Source organism: Rhea americana, unplaced genomic scaffold (assembly GCF_003343005.1).
Source record: "Rhea americana isolate MKP2758 unplaced genomic scaffold, rheAme1 scaffold_135, whole genome shotgun sequence".
Taxonomy (NCBI): Eukaryota; Metazoa; Chordata; class Aves; order Rheiformes; family Rheidae; genus Rhea; species Rhea americana.
In genome coordinates, this window is record NW_028185428.1 from 2,608,078 (window position 1) to 2,627,540 (window position 19,463).

Sequence of the window (19,463 nt, forward strand, 5' to 3'; positions counted from 1 at the left end):
GGCGAGGGGTGCGCGATGGTGCCGGGCGAGGGGTGCGCGGTGGTGCTGGGCGAGGGGAGCGTGATGGCGCCAGGTGAGGGGTGTGTGGTGGTGCCGGGCGAGGGGTGCGCGGTGGCGCTGGGCGAGGGGAGTGTGGTGGTGCCGGGCGAGGGGAGCGCGATGGTGCCGGGCGAGGGGTGCGCGGTGGTGCCGGGCGAGGGGTGCGCGACGGTGTCGGGCGAGGGGAGCGCGATGGCGCCGGGCGAGGGGTGTGTGGTGGTGCCGGGCGAGGTGGCGGCGGTCAGGCCTGCCTGGCGGTGCCTGCGAGCTGAGCTGCGAGGGAGGGAGCCTCCTCTCCCAGCCCCATTTCGAGCTGTGGTTTTGGTTTCCATAGTGACACTTCCTGTGGCAGCGAAAAGAGGTAGTGGCAGAGCTGCGCGAGGCTGGCAGCGCTGCGCCCTCGCCCGCGCGGCCGCCGGGGATGCTGCGGGGGCGCAGGCCGCGGCGCTAGCCCGCTCCGGCCCCGGCGCGCCAGGCATGCAGGGCAAGGCCAAGCTGCTGCTGGTCCAGAACGGCCGCATGGTGAGTGGCGCCCGTCCCGCGGGACCCCCGCCTTGCCTGGCCGCCGCGCCGGAGCGCCCCGGCGGGCAGTGCTGTGGGGCGCCCCACGCCGCGGGCATCCCCCGGGAGCTGCCCCAGGCCGGGCGGGCGCTGGCATTCGGGTGCCGGGCGAGCGAGGGCCGCGTGCAGCGGGGGTGGGGCTGGACGGTGCTGGGGCACGGGAGATGCCGCAGGAGCGGATGTAGGGTGTGCRGGGAGGGCTGGGCACAGGTCAGCGCAACGTGGGGCTGAGGTGGGGCCACAGAGCTTGGATCACCAGCAGGCAGGAGTATGTGGGGCTGCAGTAATGGGCAGGGATGTATGGGGCTAAGTAACAGACAAGGATGTATGGGACTGCAGTAATGGGCAGGGATAGGGATGTATGGGGCTCAGTAACAGTAAGGGATGTATGGGGCTGGGGTAATGATCAGGGATGTGTGGGGCTGGGTAACAGGCAAGGATGTGTGGGGGTACGTAACGGTCAGAGACGTATGGGGCTAGGTAATGGGCTGGGATGTGTGGGGCTGGGATAACAGGCAAGGATGTATGGGGTGGGGGTAATGGGCAGGGATGTATGGGGCTGGGGTAACAGGCAGGGATGTATGGGGCTGTGGTAATGGGCAGGGATGTGTGGGGCTGGTAATGGGCAGAGATGTATGAGGCTGGGGTAACAGGCAGGGATATATGGGGCTGGAGTAACAGGCAGGGATGTGTGGGGCTGGGGTAACAGGCAGGCAGGAATGTATGGTCTGGATAACAGGAAGGTAGGCATGTATGGGACTGGAGTAGCAGGGGCAAGCAGGGACCTATGGGGTGAGGCAGCAAGGCAGGCAGGGATATATGGGGCTGCAGTAATGGGCAGTCAGGGATGTATGGAGCTGRGGTGGCAGGGACAGGTGAGGAGGACCTTTGGTAGTGGGGTAATGGGCAGGCAGGGAGACATGCAGCTGGATAACAGAGGTCAGCAGAGCAGGGATGTGTGGGGCTGTACAGCACAGACAGCACAGAAGTGTGTGGGGCGGAGTAAGAGGGATGGACTGGGAAGAGCAGGGTACAGGCAGGATAAGGGTGGGGGGACTGGGGAAATGAACAGGCAGGGTAGGGGTGTGTGGGGCTAGGGTAATGGGCCTGGCAGGGACGGATGGCRTTGGGGTAACAGGGGCAGGCAGGGCTGCGACTGTGGGGCTGGGCAGGAGTCAGGAAGGGCAGGGCAGGCGGGGGTGTGGGGCTGGCCAGCTGAGTCGAGGGCATGGCTTCAGTGTGTCATCAGGCAGTTGCAGGAAGGCGGGCGATGAGAGGCCGGGAGTGCTTTGCTGAGCTTTAGCTCCCCAAGTTGGGCTGTGTGTGCAAGCTCTGCCCATCTTCCCCGCTCACCGTGGGTCATGGGTACCGCATCCCTGGGGCAGATATCTGGGGCAAACCTTCCCCAGCAGGGGATGCTCCAGGGCACCTTGCCCTGCAACGTCATGGACTGGGAGCTGTGGCCTAGCCATGGTCTCTGCTCTGGGACCTCTGCCCTTCAGTAGCCACAGGCATCAAGGAGGGAGGGAGCAGGCAGTTTGCCGGCTGAGGGCTGTGGTTCTCTTTCCTTCCCTTCCCTCCCCTCCTCCCCTCCTCTTCCTGTGCTGGGGAGGCTGCTTCTCTCCTCCCCAGGCAGCAGGAGGGTTACATCTGACAGCATCTRCCTTTTCCCAATCTCTGGCCTGACCCCGGGGCAGTAGGCACTCGGGAGGTGAGACAGAGGCTGCAAACACCCACTCCTGCTGGCTGTGCCCCAGARGAGTCCTGTGCCCTGCCCCTGCTGCGGGCAGCTATCCCAGTGTAGCTAATGCCAGAGYGGTATTTGCTGGCAGCCCAGATCCCTTGCTCCTGAGTCTGAGCTGGGCTTGCTCCAACACTGCCGCCTGCCTGGACACTGCTCTGTTAGGGCTGGCAGACGCTGTTTGTTTTTTCTCACCTCTCCTCTCTCCATTCCTGCAGGGCCCAGCTGTGTCGGATGGAGGTAAGGCTGCTCTTTGCTTTGGGATGAGGGTATGGCATCATCTTCAGGGGAGGGGGAGGCTCACAGCTAGCCTGGTGCCAAGGCCCAGCCTGTGTGGAGCTGGACAGAAGCCAGCAGAGAGCCAGGTCCTGTGTCAGCACAGGCCACACTGTGAATGGGTGCACATGCAGCCCCCACCAAGGCCTGTGCCAGGGACTTTCCCTTTCCCCCCATCATTCCTCCCATACAGCCCTGCTGTGCCTGTCCCTCCTTGCCAGCTACTTGGCTGTGGCTCGTGGATGCTGGAAGCTGAGGTGCTTCCCAGGGGCAAGCAGAACGCAGGTACCAGCCAGCCTGCTGCTCTCCTAGGTGAGGCCGTCTGTCTGTCTGTCTCACTGTGCACTGGAGATCTTAACCAGCCCATGCACGTGTCTTGGCCCCACTGCAGGATCCTTTCAGCACACCATCTCACCAGGTGCTGGTCTTAAAACACCGTGGCTAGCAGTTTCCACCCATRTACACAACACAGCAGAGTTTGCAAAGTTGTCAGAGTTGTGCCTTGTTTTGACCAGGACAAGAACTTGCCTGGAGAGCCAGGCAAGGCAAAAAAATGTCTCCTCCTCTCTGCTCAGGAGCATCCAAGACACTGCTCTACTCCTGCCCACTTTGCTGGGATAACCTTTCTTGTATAACCTTTCTTGTATACCTTTACCTTCTTTTGCAAATGATCCTCTGCTCCCAGATGCTCACCAGACAAAGCAGTTCAAAAAGTGGTTGGCCCTGGGAATTTCCGTCTTTTTGATGGAGGGACTCCATTTGAATGCACAGTCATTTAGGGTTTCCCCAAGATTTCCTCCGCATTGAGAGCTGGAGGTGGCAATTTGCTTAGCCCACCTCCCACCGGATTTATTTCTCAGCAGGGGCAGAAGGAATGGAGAAGGCAAGTTCAGGCACAAGTGTGGGGGCAATGCCAGAAAAGGTGCCTCCTCTCATTCTCTGAGCTTTCCTTCCATGTCATGTGCCCCTCATTTCCCCTTCCCTCCTGCTCTCCCTCCCGAGTGTGTGGTGCCTTCCCCACGCATGGGTTTTGTTCCTCTGGGAGATGAGTCACTTGTGGAGTCACTGTGACATCCCTGGGGAGGATGGCAGTGCTGGCGGGGGGGGGGGTGTTGTCATGCTGGAAGGTGCCAGCTGTGTCATTGTGGCTCTCTGCTCTTCTGAGGATACTGCTGTGATGCACGGAGCACAGCTCTTCTCTGCACACTCCTTTCTTGAGATCTCACAGGGATCTGATCCACCAGCTCATGTCTGGGATGAACTTGCTGCAGATACTGGGGCTGCTAGTGACAWGGGGTGGGGTGGAGGGAGGAGGAGAGGAGGGATGCCCTGTTGGCTGGCTCACTCCGACTTAGCATCCACACAGGAGGGCTCCTGGGAAATTTCCAGACAGGCAGAACTGATCTTTTCTCTGTCTCAGAGTTAAATGCCTCCAGGGCCCGTGGCAGCAACCACAGTGTGAATAGCCTGCCAGGACCACAGACCACATGCAGCTCCACGCAGAAGTCCGTGGTCAGCTGGGCCGAATCCTTCGAGACACTGCTCCAAGATCGTGTGGCTGTCACCTACTTCACCGTGAGTGCCACAGCCCAGACCTCGGTCCTGATCTCATCTGCAGGAGCAGTTCTAGCAATTTGCAATTGAGCCAACACACACTCTTGGTGCCCTGGTGATATTGCTGTCCCTGGGACCCCAGCCCGTGTCCTGTGTTGTGTCCAAACCTGGCCACCCCAGAGCTGGCTGTCCCCGCTGTCCTCCCCATTATCCTTCCCATTTGTGGCTGTGAAGCCAAAGATCCTCACATACTTTGAATACCTTGCCTGGAGCCAGGCTTCCCCCAGGGCATGGCACCAGCATGCTCTGTACTCCCTGCTCTCTTCTCTGCCCACACTGGTTAACTGGCCTGTGAGGAAGCAGTGCCAGCCAGACGAGCAGCCTTCTCTGTCCCACAGGAGTTCCTCAAAAAGGAGTTCAGTGCTGAGAACGTCTACTTCTGGCAGGCATGCGAGCGCTTTCAGCAGATCCCGGCCAGCGACACACAGCAGGTACTGGCTGAGCCTGTATCACACAGCTGCTAGGAGGGATGCGGGCAGCCCCAGGTAGCAGAAGGGCATCCTCGCAGGAGTGGAGGTGGCAGTCATGCCATTATGTCCTTGGGTACTGTGTGCAGGGTGCCCTGCCTCACCAGGACCCTGCGAGGCCTGAGGTGGCATGGGACCCCAACAGATTCCTATTATGGGAGGTCAAGCAGCCTGGGATCTATTTTGGGAGCAACAAGGAGACAGATGCAATGTGCATATGGAAAGTCATAGGCAGGACAGACTGTCCCACAGAGCAGGAAACACTTCTCCACTCCTGATGCAAAAAGATGTTGGAGAGTGCTGCTGCAAGGACAAAGGCTGTGGAAAAGAGATCAAGGGAAAGAGAGTAGAAAAGGACCTGGGGGGACACAGCCATGCAACCGTGTGAGGGACGGTTCCTACATCAGGTTGTGCCTTTGGGGAGAGACCAGCATGTTGTGCCCAGAGCCTGGCACTGTAGCAGGGAGGCCAGCTCTGATGGCCACCGTGAATCCCAGGTCCTGGGGCAGTCCCTGTTGTGATTTAGTCCTTCGGTGCTCAGGTAGCATTCAAACTTGATGGGGTGAGCCATGGGCTCCCTACATGGTAGCAGTGAGGAAAGGGCTCTTAGTCCTGGTCTGATCCCTGCTCCCCCAGCTGGCACGGGAGGCCCAGCGGATCTACGATGAGTTCCTCTCCAGCCACTCGGTGAGTCCCGTGAACATTGACAAGCAGGCCTGGATTGGGGAGGACATGCTGGCCACCCCATCCCCGGACATGTTTCGCATCCAGCAGCTCCAGGTGAGACAGCTGCCCTGAACCAGCTCCAGCCCCCTGTGGCTGAGCAGTGCCCCTGCTCCATCCCACGCACTAGATGGGGGCTCTGGGACAGCCCCCTCCTCCCCCCCCCGAGCTCACCCACCTTCACTGCTGTTGCCAGAGGCTGAGAATTGCCATTTTATGGGGCACTAGACAGAAAGGGCTCGAGGTGAGCAAGTGTCTTGAGCGCATTTGTTCCCCCTTTTGCAGATCTTTAACCTGATGAAGTTTGACAGCTACACGCGTTTTGTGAAATCCCCACTCTACCAGGCCTGTTTGAGGGCAGAGAGCCAGGGACAGCCCCTGCCAGACCTGCGGCCCCACTCCCGGAGCAGTAGTCCCCCACCCGACCTCAGCAAGGTGAGTTGGGTGGGAAGGGGATGACCTGTCCCTTRGCCTTAAAAAATGGTGCTGGTCCCTTTCCCTGCTGGTAAGTGCAAGACAGCCCCAGGCTGAGGTTGGGTAAGTGGCTGGGAGTAGGGGAAAGGGAAGGGGCAGCCGTGGATACCCCCACTGAAATCCAAGACACTCTATTTGTGCCAGAAGTCAAAGCTGAAGCTGGGCAAATCCCTGCCACTGGGTGTGGAGGCAGCAGGCAGCAACACCAAAAGCAGCCCACGCCGGTCCTTCAGGAAGGGGGAGCGAAGGGAGCCCTCATGGGCAGGTAAGTGCTGCTCTGAGTTGGAGTGGCCATGACCACACCTGGCTGCCTGTCCGCAAAGGGTCCCTGCTGTCCTTGTGACTGTGTATCTATCTCTCCTAGAGGGGGGAGAAGGCAGTGGAAGTGCCATGCTATGGCGGGAGTCCCAGGGCTCTCTGAACTCCTCAGCCAGCCTGGACCTTGGCTTCCTGTCCTCTAACAGCACAACCACCAGTCCCTGGACAGAGGTGAATGTCATTGCACAGGCCCTGCAGCCTAATGCTGCCAGCTGGGCTCATCCTGCCTCTCCTCTCCTTACAGAGCCACCGGAAAAGCCTGGGAGGTACTGAGGCAGAGCCGCAGGCCAAGCCCATGAAGTACTGCTGTGTGTACCTGCCGGACGGCACAGCCTCTCTGGCCTCTGTGCGGCCTGGCCAGTCCATCCGCGACATGCTGGCTGGGATATGTGAGAAGCGTGGCTTCAGCCTTCCTGACATCAAGGTCTATCTGGTGGGGAATGAGCAGGTATGGCCCGCACAGAAAGGAGAGGGGGCTTCTGACAGCTGGGATGATGCTGTGCAGACCTTCTCTAGGCCGGGACTGAGCACTGCCCGTGGGCTATGTCCTGATAGCTTTGGTTCTTCCAGAAACCGCTGGTGCTGGACCAGGAGTGCTCTGTATTGGCAGACCAGGAGGTGAAGCTGGAGAACAGGATAAGTTTTGAGTGAGTATGAGCTTTGGGATGGGTGCTGTTGCCCATATGTGTCCAGTCTGCATCATGCACAGGACCCTGACGTCCCCACTGTGCCCCAGTCCCAACTCCCTGAGCAGGCCCAAACACCCCGGCTATGCCCCTCTGTGTCCTGCCTAGCTCATCTGTCCTGGCTCACCTCAGCCTGCTCCATGTGCTGCCTGCAGACAGCATCTTCTGCCTCTCTGCAGGCTGGTAATTTCCTCCCTCAATAAGACCATCCGCATCACAGCAAAGTCAACCAAGCGCATCCGGGAAGCACTGCAGCCTGTGCTGGGGAAATACGGTGTGAACGTGGAGCAGGTGCTGCTGCGGCGGGTGAGATCTCTCCCCATTCTGAGCACGGTCCCTGTGTCTTGCAGCTAAGATGCTATGTTGGGGTGCTGGTAGAGGTCCCTGTGCTTAGGGCTTGGGCCAGGGGCTGGCTGCTCCTCCTGGCCACAGTGGTGAGGACCAAGGTGGTAGGGAGCAGCGATCCATGTTAGGGGTGAGCTGCAATTTTGCAGAGTCTTTGAAATGGGCTGTGGCACCCAGCAGTGGTCTGGGAGGGACTGAGCCAGATGTGCTCTGTGCTGTGCAGCACATGAACCCTGACCTGGTCAGAGGTCCCGTGGTCTTACAGGCTCCTAGACTAGCTACCTTTGCCAAGTGCCATACCACAATGAGCATGACGCTGGTTGACTCTTCCTGCTGCAGCAAGGCGAGCCTGGGGCCCTGGACCTGGAGAAGCTGGTTAGCACAGTGGCTGCTCAGAAACTTGTCCTGGAAACACCAGCAGGTAACATCTGGGTAGACACTGGAGCCTCCCTGTGGCCCTGGCTGGCCAAGAGCCATGTTCCCAGCCTATTCTGCAAAATCCCATGAGGGACCAGGCTGCTTCCTGCTGGCCATGATTCCTGCTCCCTGGGATGGGTTCTGTGTTGTTGTGGGCTCTCCAGGACTGGGACACTGGCACAAGGTGTTTCTGGGCCTCACTGTTCTTTGTATTGCAGATGCGAAAGTGATGGATAGTGCTGAGGCTGCAGCTGCCCCCTCCCCACTCCAGAGCGAGGTGAGTCCAGAGCCGGTGCCCCACTGCCCTGGTCAGAAATGGGAGATTTTTTTTTCAAGGACAGGCTGCTGTCCTTGTCCATGTGGACAGTGTGCTCTGCTGTGCCCCTTGCAAGTGCCATGGGGGTGCTGAGGCAGGAACCAGGCCTGGGGGAGCCCTGCTTTCTTGTCCCATCTCTAAACCATGGGTTGCTCATCACAGGAGGGAAGCCCGACAGGAACAGAGGCTGACACACTGTGGGAGATGCCCTCCTCCTTCTCCAGGCCCCGGTCATCAGCTGCTACAAACATGAACCGGCGCACGTACGACCTGGAAGGTGAGACCTGGTGCATCCTAAACCTGAGGGACTGGGGAAAAACATGGGCTGAGGGAAGAAGGGCTCCTGGTATGCCGAAGGTGGGCATGGGATCCTGTGGGTGCTGTGGGAACGCAGGCTCCCATGGAGCAGAGATGTGTACGTGAGATGTGTTCATGTCAGATGGAGAGGGCTGCTGAGGGATTGGGATGTGCAGGGCTTGTCTGAGTGACCTGCTCTTCCCCCAGGGCTGGTGGAGCTGCTGAATCGTGCCCAGAGCTGCAGGGCCAACGACCAGCGTGGGCTACTCTCCAAGGAGGACTTGGTCCTGCCTGATTTCCTCCAGCTCCCAGGGCAGAATGACAGAGCCTGTGAGGGGTCAGATCAGCCATGCAACCCTCATGCAGGCTCCAAGGGAGATGGCCAGCCTCAATCCACAGAGCCAACACCAGCTCAACCGCCAGCTGACTACGAGCCCCGCTGAGTCCTGCTGCACGTCTGCACCCAGCACGTGGTACCCCCAGGCCATGGCAGGGTCCAACACAGGGCCTGACCAGCCCCTGCCCTGCACTGCTGGCACTGCCTGGACCGCAGATTTGTCCACGTCCTGTCCCAAACTGTCGTGTCGTGTTGCCGTGAGTGGTTGAGCAGCTGCCGTGCCCCTCGGTGGGGGTCACATCCTGGTGCACATCAAGGGAGTCTTGTACATAGTTCTAGCCCCTGTACAAAGCACTTTGCAATGTCCCATTCACAGCTGGCACTGTTCTGCCCAGTGCTTCTGCCTCCTCTGCCTGGTGCAGAGATTCCCATGGGCAAATCCTACCCATGCCAGGGTGGCACAGCCCTATTGACTATCTAAAGGGTGTGAGGGATGGGGAGGATACAGATGGATAAGGTGGCAAGGCAGGGACCAGCCCTGTACCCCAGTGCAGTGGGCAGGCAGAGTCGGGAGAACGTGCAGAGCTAAGGGATGGGTCAGGCCACTGTCCCAGCAGGAATATGGGGAATATACCTTACTTGTTGAGGGCTTATTAGCCCTGTGGGCTTATCTTTTAAGGGATTGTGGCTACCTAGCTCCTTGGAGAGCATGTTGTGCTGGCCTGTGCCTGAAGGTCACCGCAGCACTGGACAGGTTGTTACCGTCTGTTTTGCATGAGTGTGACTTGGCCTGACTGCGCCAGGCTCAACACAGCCCAGAGGCAGGACTCTGCCTCTGAACTTGCTGTACAGCAGATGGACAGTAGCAGCAGCAATAGCACTGCTGTTGTAGAGCAGGGCATGCAGGCATGGTTCCTGCCCTCTTGGCTGAGAGAATTGTCAGCTTGTTGTCTGCCAGGTTCACCAGGTTCATGCCCTGTGCAGACAGAGGCAGAGCCAACAATGTATCCCAAAGGACCCTGCCTCCTCCCTGCAGCGAGAACCTGCACAGGAGGGTACAGAAACGACTCACAGGCTGCAAATGCCTGCAGGTCCCCTGCCCTGGGCTCCTTGCTGGAGTCCTGGGCACTCAGCCCTTTGGAACAGGCCTTCATGGTGCTGTGAGATGGGGACTGGGTGCTGGAAGGTGCCAGATAAATGCAGCACCCTCTGAGTGCTGAGCACCTCAGACTGGCCTGCACGGCGCTCTAGGACAAACTGGATGCCTGGCCTCCCTGGTGGGACTTCCCTCCTGCCTCGTGGCTGTGCTGCACAGGCTGCAGCAGATGGTAACCTTGATCCCGGCTCTGCCAGACCTGGCTGTGCCCTTCAAATCCCCCTCCTAGGCACCCCCATGTCCCCAGAGGTCCCTACCCCATGGGGACCTCTGCCAAGTCTGTGGCAGAGACAGAGTCTCTCCACCAGCAGCGCGGGAGATCCCTCTATCATCCACGCATGCTGGGCCCTTTCTGGCCCCAGGCATGCCCTGCTGTGCCCGGGGTCACTGCCCTGCCATGACCACACTGCCAGAGGTAGGGGGGTGGCCCCAGGCCTCCCTGCCTCCGGTCCACCCCAGAGCCCACCCCAGGGCAGGTCCAGGGGCAGGGGGCACAGCTGTCCAAATCTGGCCCCGCACTGCCCCATGGCTGGCTGCAGCCCTGTGGCCTGATTCAGAGCCATCATGTGTCTCTGTGGTCCTGCTCAGTTCTGTCTGTGGTGTGAAACCGAGCGGAATAAAAAGAGCATTGCCTGGAAGAGCTTCCCTCTCCTTCCTTATCCTCTGAGGCCACAGTGAGCCCATTTGTGCCTAGGTCTCGGCCCTCAGAGCACCAGCTGCCTCAAGGCTGGTCCTTCACTGAAGGGAGCTATCTTCTGCCCAGACCAGGACCTCCTTGAAGGCAGGAGTCCAGCAGGTTCTGCCTCACCATGTGGGACCCACCTCCTTCCAACATTGAGAAGGAAGTGGAGGGGCCAAAATGCTGGCCTGGTCGCTATGTGGAGACCTTGGCAGCCCCTGGGAGGCAAAAGTTCTGCACTTGGTGGGTCCCATGGCAGTTCTCAGGGAGGCCATCTGGGGCTTTGGCTGGCCGTAACACCCCCCTCCAACACCACAAAGCCCCACTGGGAGTGGGGTAGGGATGGAGCCCACTCAGGGCCCAGCATCCATGCCTGGAAGTTGGTGGTGGCTCCCTGGGCAGCTGGGGCCTCAGGCAGTGCCAGGAGCTTGTTTTTCTGGCAAAGCTGGTGTTGTAGGGAAACTGTGGGGCTGGTATGGCCAAGGACTTCAGCACCAACCCTGTCAATGAGTGACCGTGGGAGCTGCCCAGGCCCTACCAGGTTAATGATTGTGGGTGCAACTGGGCAGCAGCTACTGCAACAGGCAGTGCTGGTCAAAAGCCCTTTGGGGTACAGGGCAAGTGCGGACAGCCACCTCCACTCCACCAGCAGAGCCTCCCACGCGGTGCAGCCTGGCACCGGCAGGGTACTACTACCAAACTCCGCATGCTGGTCTGGGCAGTCCAGTTAGCTGCTGTGAGAAGGCCTCGTGCTAGGCCAGAGGTGGCACTGCCTGCACCACAGGCCAGAAGGGACCCTCTCGACCACCCAATGCCCCTAGAGAGGCAGGACATCTTCCATACATTGGCTTGTCCCAGGTGTTTGACTATATCAGCCGAGATGATAACCTGGTCAAGGCTCCGTTATTAAGGCTCCAGGAGTGTCAGGGAGATCCCCAGGCTAGCTTATCCCTGAATGGCCCCTCAACATCTCCAGCACCCCACGATCCCTGAGATATGGCCCCTTGCCTCCACACAGGACACCTTCTTGCCTGTCCGTGGTGACAACCGCCCCAGGTCTGAGCTGCGAAGTTATGCCACGAGGCACGGTCCAGCCCAGGCAGGGACATGTTCTCATCCCTGCTGCTAGTGCTGGTGTGCTGTAAGCCCCCACGTGCATGCAGCATCTCTCTGCCATTTCTGGATACAGCATGGTGCAACTCATGGTCCAGCCCTTGCGCTCGGCACCCCATTCAGCCCACAGGCTCCCGAGGGGACCGGTGCGCCAGTCTCCGTGTCCAGCGCTGCATGCATCCCTTGGTCTCTGCAGTGCCCAGGGCATCCTGATCCCGTTTGGGGCCTGGAGGAGCTGGGCACCCATGTGCTATCAGCGTGACCCAGGACCAGGTCACGAAGCACTTTGTGCCCCAGTGAACAAGGGCCGCAGTGCGGCAGGAGCACTGACACGCTCATGGGTGCCAGCCTGCCCACTCCAGGCACGTGGCTCCAGGGCAGGACCCTGGGTTCAAGCTACCAGCTTCTCCCATTCCAGGCCCAGATGAGAGGGAAGTCACAGCCGCAATGCTCCGGCGGCACGGCCCCTCCGTGCCCGGCTCCCGGCGGGCATCTGCGGTGGAGGGGCCTTTGGCCCCTGGCTCTCCCCTTGCCTGCCAGGGCCACGGGCTGCCTGGGCGCCTCTTGGGCTGGTGGAAACTTGGCTGCAGATGCATAAACAGAGGGTAATGATAAACAGCCTCCAGGAGCGGATGATGCTGTCGCTGGCATCACTCCTCTCCTGCCCATCCCGGCCTTACGTGTGCGGAAAAAAATGCAGTCTCTGCCCCGAGCAGCCTTCGCCACGCCACGGGCTGCTCCGCGCCGAGCTGCTGGCATGGGCTGCCCTGGGCCATGTGCCACCTGTCCCTGCCAGGACAGCACCTGGGGACGGTGCCGGCACCCATTCCGCCGCTGACGTAAGTCGCCACCAGCACCCTAGCGTGTCCACCTTCGTGACAAGGACGGACGGTGGGTGCTCCGGGCAGAGCCGGTGCTTCGCGCCCGGTGCTCAGGCGGCTCCGAGCACGGCGATGGGTGCACGGCCCTCACCTCCCTGCTGCGCCGGGGGCTGTGCGGCGGGTCTTGCCTCTGTCCTGCCTCATCTGTGGCTTGGGAAGCCCAGCAGCTCCAAGGCCTCATCCTCCTCTTGGATGAAGCACCTGGTGCCTGTACCGGGGCCAGGCAAGAGCCGGGGCAGCTGCAGCTGCCTGCGGGGACCTGGCCCCCAGCATCGCCCCGGTGCAGGGCGGCCAGGAGCCGTGATCGTGCTGTGATTGCACGTGGGGAGCGGTTCCACCTCGGGCCGGGATGCGCGGGGCGCGTGCCCCATCCTGCCCCAGGGCCACAGCTGACGTGGGACGCCGCGGGGTTACCCATTAACTGCAGGAATTTCTGGGGAGGAGGTGAGCAGCGAGCGGAGGTGAGGGGCAACGCAGGGCTCCTTAGACTTTGCTCTTGGCATGCGTATAAAAGGCTGCGGTGCCCTGTGGGCCACTTTGCCGGAGGGACCCATGGACATGGCGTGTGCCTGCGGCGCTGCCCTGAGTGCCCAGCCAGCCCCAGGTGAGCAGGGCCGTGGGGCAGGGGGGCCGGCCAGGCTGCATGCGGCCCTGCGGGGGCAAGGGACGGTGCTCCTCGGTAGTGCCACCGCTGCGTGACCGCCCGTGGGGCCGGGGGCACTCAGGGCTCCGGGGGGGGGCTCATGGATGTGGCTCTGCTGTGAGACCCGCGGCTGCCTCTGCTCAGACTCTCCAGGGACGATGCTGCCTTACCGGAGGGAGAGCCCTGCCGTGCCCCGCTGCCCAGTGCGGGGAGGAAGGGTGCTGCACGGGCCCCAGTTCACCTACTGCCCCAGCCCTCAAGGTAGGTCTTCCCCAGCCTGGCTCCTCGCACCTCAGGGAGCAGCTCTGCTTCCCCCGGCGTGGGACCGGGCAGTGCTCAGCTCCTCGCCCCTGGACCCGGTGCAATGCCAGCGCTGGCATCCTGGGCGGGATGGGGACCCAGTGCCCCCCGAGGAGGTGGCTGTAACGCAGGGCCTGTCTCTCCCAGCTCTGCACAGGCTGCCCGGTGCCCATGCCTACCCGTTCGCCGTCGGTGCCGTGGCGCACCCTGACCACAGTTTCCTGTGCCCCGGCTCGCCGGGGCGGCTGGTGGAGGGCATGGAGCGGTACGAGCTGGACACACTCCCCGCCAGGCCCTGGCAGGGGCCCCGGCTGCCCTTGGATGAGCTGCAGAAGCCAGGTAAGGGTGCTGGTGCCCACCCAGCACTGCCCGGCATGCACCCGGCAGAGAGGCACGTGGCTGGAGCTGGCACCTCAGCCGGGGCTGCAGAGCACCTGGAGACCTGCTGGAGGCACCCTGAGGTGTCTCCGGGTGCTAGGGCTCTGGGGTGCCCGTGGACTCACGGTGTCAACTGCTGGCAATGAGTGAGCCCCACATGTGGCTGGAGAAAGGCTCAGCCCAGGAGCTGCCACCCACGGGTGTATGGCTGTCCCCAACAGCCCTGGTGCCGCTCCTCACACAGGCACCCCAACCAGCTCCATGGCATAGAGGGGCTGTGGGGGTCCTGCCCCCAGAGCAGGGCACCAGTGGGTGCTTCAGGCCAAGGGGCAGTGGGGGGGGGAGCTCCATCACCAGTGGATGAGGGGACTGGCGGCAGTGCCAGGCACGGGGACACGGCATTCGCACCATGAGGGGCAGCTGGAGAAAAGTGTGGGGCTGCGGGAGCCCAAGGAGACGGGGCCCTGCCGGGGCCGGCGTTTAACACTCTCTCTTGTCTTGTGCAGGGCTGGGGTGCTGGGAGAGGGTCCAGTCCATCTGTGTCTCCCTTCTCAAGGTGCCCCTGATGTTCGGCTTCCTGTACCTCTTCGTGTGCTCCCTGGACGTGCTCAGCTCTGCATTCCAGCTGGCTGGAGGTAGGGCCATGGGGGCACCCGGGCGGCTGCTGGCACCCACCACATTGGCACCCTGTCATTCACACTCTTCTTGTAGGCAAGGTAGCCGGTGACATCTTCAAAGACAATGCCATCCTCTCCAACCCCGTAGCCGGGCTCGTGGTGGGCATCTTGGTGACTGTGCTGGTGCAGAGCTCCTCCACCTCCACCTCCATCATCGTCAGCATGGTCTCCTCAGGGCGTGAGTGCACCCTGTGGGGCACCCTGGGGCCTGAGGCACAGCCAAAGGCAGGGGGATGTGGTGGTGAGACGTGGTCCCCCACCAGCGCCAGGCAACTGGAGCTAATGGGTCTTTCTGTCTCCAGTGCTGGAGGTGCGCTCTGCCATTCCCATCATCATGGGCTCCAACATTGGCACCTCTGTCACCAACACCATCGTGGCCCTCATGCAAGCTGGCGACCGCAGTGAATTCAAACGGTAAGAGCTGGCACAGGCAAGCGGGTCTTTTGGGGACAACACTGGTTTGGTGAGCAGGGAGCAAGACGGATGCCATGCCATCCTGGGGAGGCCCTGTGGCCGGATGCCGCTGCCCCCGCAGGGGCATGGGGCTGCCCCATGCCAACAGGCTCCTCCGCGGCAGGGCCTTCGCCGGCGCCACAGTGCACGACTGCTTCAACTGGCTGTCAGTGCTGGTCCTGCTGCCGCTAGAGGTGGCAAGCGGGTACCTGCACCATGTCACTCGCCTGGTCGTGGCCACCTTCAACATCCGCAGTGGGAAGGACGCCCCTGACCTGCTGAAGATCATCACGGAGCCCTTCACCAGGCTTATCATCCAGGTCTCCTTGGGCTCGCATCCCCAGGGCTGGTGTCTCTGTGCTGGTGGTGTCCCCTGTGTGCTCTGGGTGTCCCCAGGCTGGCAGTGACGTCCCCCAGCCCATCTGGGTATCTCTGGGCCGGGGGTGCTGCCAGCCCCTGAGGATCCTCTCTGACATGTGTGGTTGCAGCTGGACAAGTCGGTGATCACAGGCATCGCAACAGGGGACGAGAGCATGCGCAACCGGAGCCTCATCCGCATGTGGTGTGGGCATGCACCCCTGCAGGTGAGGGGCTCACAGCTGCACCAGGGCCAAGCGTGGGGCCAGGAGCGGGCTAGGGCGATTGGGGAGCTGGGAGGGGGCTGGCTGGCTGGGCCAGATCCCCGTGAAAGCACCCCACAGAGGGCAGCAGCCAGGCACCTGGCAGGCAGAAGCTGGCTGAAGGTGCCATAGGGCTGCAGCCTGCCCTCTCCCTGCAGACACCCGCCGTGGAGCTTGGGGCCCCCCCAAACTGTACAGCCCCTGGCCACTGTGGCACCAACGGCGCTGAGAGCCTCCGCAACATCACGGGGCAGAAATGTGAGTTGGTGCCAGGGGGCTGCATGTGGGACTGGGCATGGGCAAGGCTGAGGGGGCATTTGGCATGGGGCTGAGGGGCTGTGTGTGGGGCTCGGGGCACAGGGCATGGGGCTGAGTCTGGATATGAGGCAGAGCTGGGAGGTGATGGGGCTGGGGGTCCATGTGTGGGGCCCGTGGGCTCTGTGGTCAGCGGTAGGTTTGCAAGCAGGGCTGGGGCGGCTCCAGGTGCTGTGCCTTCACCCAGCCCTGCTGTGGGGCAGGTGGGCACCTCTTCACGGACACGCCACTGCCGGACCTGGCTGTGGGGCTGGTGCTGCTTGCTGGGTCCCTCATTGTGCTCTGCACCTGCCTTATCCTCCTGGTCAAACTTCTCAACTCCCTGCTCAAGGGGCAGGTGGCCAAAGCTGTCCAGAAGGTCATCAACACAGGTGAGAGGGATGGGGGATGCACAGGATGGGACCCCTGCTACCCCAGCGCTCCCTGCCTGCCCCACAGCTGCCTGCCATGACCCCCATCCCTACCTGCTCCACAGCCCTGCCAGCCCCATCCCTGCCTGCCCCTTTTGCCCATTCTGTTTGTGGCTGTCACATCCTTCCCATGTTCTGCCACATCCCTCTTTCCCATCCATCCCGCCCACCAGCCTCCTGAAGTCCTGAGCCTGGCCCTGCACTCAGAGCCTGGCCCCTACATCTGCAGCCTAGACCCATAGCCCAGTGCTTGGCCCTGTATCCAGAGTCTGGACCCATACCTAGAGCCTAGCCCCAAACCGAAAGCCTGGCCCCACAGCCCCCTCCCTAGCCCCAGGCAGGAGCTCCGGTCTGCTCCCAGCTGACGTGTCCATGCCCATGTCTGTGTCCATGCCCATGTCCCGGTCTGTGCCCATGCCTGTGCCTGTGCTGTGGCAGACCTCCCACACCCGCTCAGCTGGCTCACTGGGTACTTCGCCATGGTGGTGGGCGCTGGGATGACCTTCGTGGTGCAGAGCAGCTCCGTCTTCACCTCAGCCATCACACCTCTGATTGGTGAGTCCTGGGTGAGCCTCATGCCCAGCCACATGCTGATGCCCCCCACAGATGGCCAGTGGTTGCTGGGTCACTCCCAGGGCTGTGCCAGAGGAGATATCTCTCCCTGGGAGCAAGGAATGCTGGTGAGGAGCGCTGAGGGTGCCCCTCTCTCCTGCAGGCCTGGGGGTGATCAGCATAGAGCGTGCCTACCCGCTAACCCTCGGCTCCAACATCGGCACCACCACCACTGCCATCCTGGCTGCCCTGGCCAGCCCTGGGGACAAGCTGGCCAGCTCCTTCCAGGTATGCGGAGCCCAGGGCTAGCAGGGTGACCCAGGGGTGCTCCTGTGCCTGGCCTGATGGGAATGCCATACCTGCAGATCGCCCTCTGCCACTTCTTCTTTAACATCTCCGGCATCCTGCTGTGGTACCCGCTGCCCTTCACTCGCCTCCCCATCCGCATGGCCAAGGCGCTGGGCGAGCGCACGGCCAAGTACCGCTGGTTCGCCGTGCTGTACCTCATCGTCTGCTTCCTCCTGCTGCCCTCGCTGGTCTTCGGCATCTCCATGGCGGGCTGGCGGGTGCTGGTGGGGGTGGGCGCACCCTTCCTCGGCCTCCTCTTCTTCGTGGGGCTGGTCAATGCCCTGCAGCGGCGCAGCCCCAGGCGCCTGCCCAAGTGGCTGCAGACCTGGGACTTCCTCCCAGCCTGGATGCACTCGCTGCAGCCCCTCGACAGCCTCATCACGCGGGCCACGCTGTGCTGCACCGACCGCTGCCGCAGCCCCGACGGCTGGGACGAGCGCGACGGCGCCCTGGCCCCCGCCGGCCCCCACGACAAGGCCAGGCTGGGCCTTGACAACCCCGCGCTCTCCCACCCGGAGGAGGGTCCCAGCCCTGCCGCCCGGCTGGGGTCCCCTCGCCTGCCCCCGCACGGGGCCACTCGCCTCTAGGCAGCCCAGCTGCCGGGGCACGGCGCATCTCTGCCCTGCTGGGCCATCGGGGTCTAGTAAAGGGGGAGTGCTGATTCCTCGGTTCATATCTCTTGGGCTCCTTTCTGCAAACCCAGCGTCTCCCTCCACCAGAGGCCTCAGCCCGCCAGCAAAAGGGGCTGCAATTAGCCCCCTCGGCTATTAGGAAGGGACGATCCACGGGGACGAGACATGTGGGCAGGGCACCCTTGCACTCGGGTGTGCACAGCACCGCTCGCGTTGCGGGGCACGGACACCCTCGGCATCCCTGCGCGCAGCCCACGCTGCCCTGGGTGCCCACCTGAGTCCCCATCTGTCTGTCCTGGGCCACCAGGCACTTGCCAAAGCAGCCAGGAGCCGCAGCGGGAGCAGTGGGTGCCAGACACCCACTGCCTGCCCCCGTCTCGGCGCAACACGGCTTGACCACCCCGTGCCACCCCTCCCCAGCGAGCACCGAGCCAACAAACCGCAGGCAGCACCTCCTCCCCGCTCTGTGCCATGCCGCCCTGCGTCGCGGCGGCGGTGCCGGCGAGCCGGGCCGGCGCCGCACGGTGCCGCGAGGCCGGGGCTCGGCGGCAGGCTCGCTGGGCACGGCGATGCCCCCCGACGCCGCCCCCCGACGCCCGCGGCAGGAGCCCTCCTAGCACGCCGAGCCCGGCCGGAGCCCTTTAAGCGCTGGCAATAACCGCTTCTCCCACTGCCCACAGATGCTTGGGCTCCTGCCAGCGATATCCGTCTGTCCCTCCCTCCCTCCTCCCCGTCCTCCCTCCTCCCCAGGGCTGGGAAGCGCCGGCAGCAGCCAGCAAGGCTGCCAGGGCAGCAGCTCCGTGGCTCCCGGCACCTCCGCTGCTCCGTGCGCCGGCGTCGCGGCCGCGGCCAGCGTGAAGGCAGCCGAGACGGGACGCTGGTTCAGCCTGGCGCTGAACCACCACGACCCCCGCGTTGCCGCTGGACAGGGTCAGTACGGGAGCCGCCGGCAGCCCGGACGCCTGGGACCCTTCGCCGCCGGCGCGGGGCGGGCGCTCGGCGATGCCGCGGCCGCGGGGATGCCGGGCCCGTGAGCGGGGCACAGCCGGCGCGGGGCAGCCCCACGGGGATTTGCCGGCGTGAGGGGCTGGGGCCGGGCCAGCATGGAGCCAGCCAGCGGCCTCCCCAACGCGTCCGATAACAGCAGCCGGGCGGCGAGCRCCCCGCACTCGCCCGCGGCCACGGCGCTCATCCTGCTGGCCGCCCTCRCCGTCCTCCTGGCCACGCTGGCGGGCAACGCGCTGGTGGTGGTGGCCGTGTCCACCAGCCGGGCCCTGCGGGCGCCCCAGAACCTCTTCCTGGTGTCCCTGGCCTCCGCGGACATCCTGGTGGCCGTCCTCATCCTGCCCTTCTCGCTGGCCAACGAGGTGATGGGCTACTGGTATTTCGGCAGCCTGTGGTGCAGCCTCTACCTGGCGCTGGACGTGCTGCTCTGCACCGCCTCCATCGGGCACCTCTGCGCCATCAGCCTCGACCGCTACTGGGCCGTCACCCGGGCCGCCCGGCTCAACCTGCGCCGCAGCCCCGGCCGCGTGCGGGGCATGATCGGGGCCGTGTGGGCCGCGGCCGCCCTGGTGGCCCTGCCGCCCCTCTTCAAGGCCCGGCCGCGGGCCCGGGAGTGCGCGCTCAGCGAYGACACGTGGTACGTGCTGGCCTCCTGCGCGGCCTCCTTCTTCGCCCCCTGCCTCATCATGG

At 63.0% G+C, this 19,463-nt stretch overlaps 3 protein-coding genes across 6 annotated transcripts in view; all 3 read left to right on the top strand.

The window, feature by feature from the left end:
* RGS14 (regulator of G protein signaling 14) overlaps window positions 1–10,397 on the top strand; it is a 10,882-nt gene extending 485 nt beyond the window's left edge. Inside the window, exons 2-16 of one of the 3 annotated variants that reach the window (XM_085298110.1) lie at window positions 374–561; window positions 2,560–2,581; window positions 4,038–4,192; window positions 4,570–4,662; window positions 5,335–5,478; window positions 5,707–5,856; window positions 6,040–6,160; window positions 6,260–6,384; window positions 6,458–6,661; window positions 6,784–6,860; window positions 7,079–7,205; window positions 7,584–7,665; window positions 7,880–7,938; window positions 8,140–8,254; window positions 8,482–10,397. In XM_085298110.1, the coding sequence (XP_085154236.1) occupies window positions 517–561; window positions 2,560–2,581; window positions 4,038–4,192; window positions 4,570–4,662; window positions 5,335–5,478; window positions 5,707–5,856; window positions 6,040–6,160; window positions 6,260–6,384; window positions 6,458–6,661; window positions 6,784–6,860; window positions 7,079–7,205; window positions 7,584–7,665; window positions 7,880–7,938; window positions 8,140–8,254; window positions 8,482–8,717 (1,755 nt within the window). In that variant the 5' untranslated portion in view covers window positions 374–516 and the 3' untranslated portion in view covers window positions 8,718–10,397. Of the gene's footprint in view, window positions 1–373; window positions 562–2,559; window positions 2,582–4,037; window positions 4,193–4,569; window positions 4,663–5,334; window positions 5,479–5,706; window positions 5,857–6,039; window positions 6,161–6,259; window positions 6,385–6,457; window positions 6,662–6,783; window positions 6,861–7,078; window positions 7,206–7,583; window positions 7,666–7,879; window positions 7,939–8,139; window positions 8,255–8,481 lie in introns of those variants that run through there. The other 2 variants (XM_085298108.1, XM_085298109.1) reach the window with 2 other exon arrangements.
* Window positions 10,398–13,241: 2,844 nt separating this feature from the next.
* On the top strand, window positions 13,242–17,723 carry SLC34A1 (solute carrier family 34 member 1). Of its 2 annotated transcripts, none has more exons than XM_085298025.1 (12): window positions 13,242–13,344; window positions 13,531–13,722; window positions 14,268–14,396; window positions 14,473–14,616; window positions 14,741–14,852; window positions 15,016–15,211; window positions 15,380–15,475; window positions 15,652–15,769; window positions 16,030–16,197; window positions 16,675–16,791; window positions 16,952–17,076; window positions 17,154–17,723. In XM_085298025.1, the coding sequence occupies exons 1-12, from the start codon at window positions 13,242–13,244 to the stop codon at window positions 17,721–17,723; spliced, it is 2,070 nt and encodes a 689-aa protein (XP_085154151.1). The 2 variants fall into 2 exon arrangements, with proteins under 2 accessions (XP_085154151.1, XP_085154152.1); XM_085298026.1 differs by having other exon boundaries at window positions 15,670–15,769.
* Window positions 17,724–18,749: 1,026 nt separating this feature from the next.
* Window positions 18,750–19,462, top strand: LOC146599744 (alpha-2Da adrenergic receptor-like; the record flags this gene model as incomplete). The annotated part of the gene is made up of 1 exon (XM_085298132.1): window positions 18,750–19,462. A coding segment is annotated over exon 1 (591 nt), but the record flags the coding sequence as incomplete, so codon positions are not given.
* Window position 19,463: the final 1 nt, after the last annotated feature.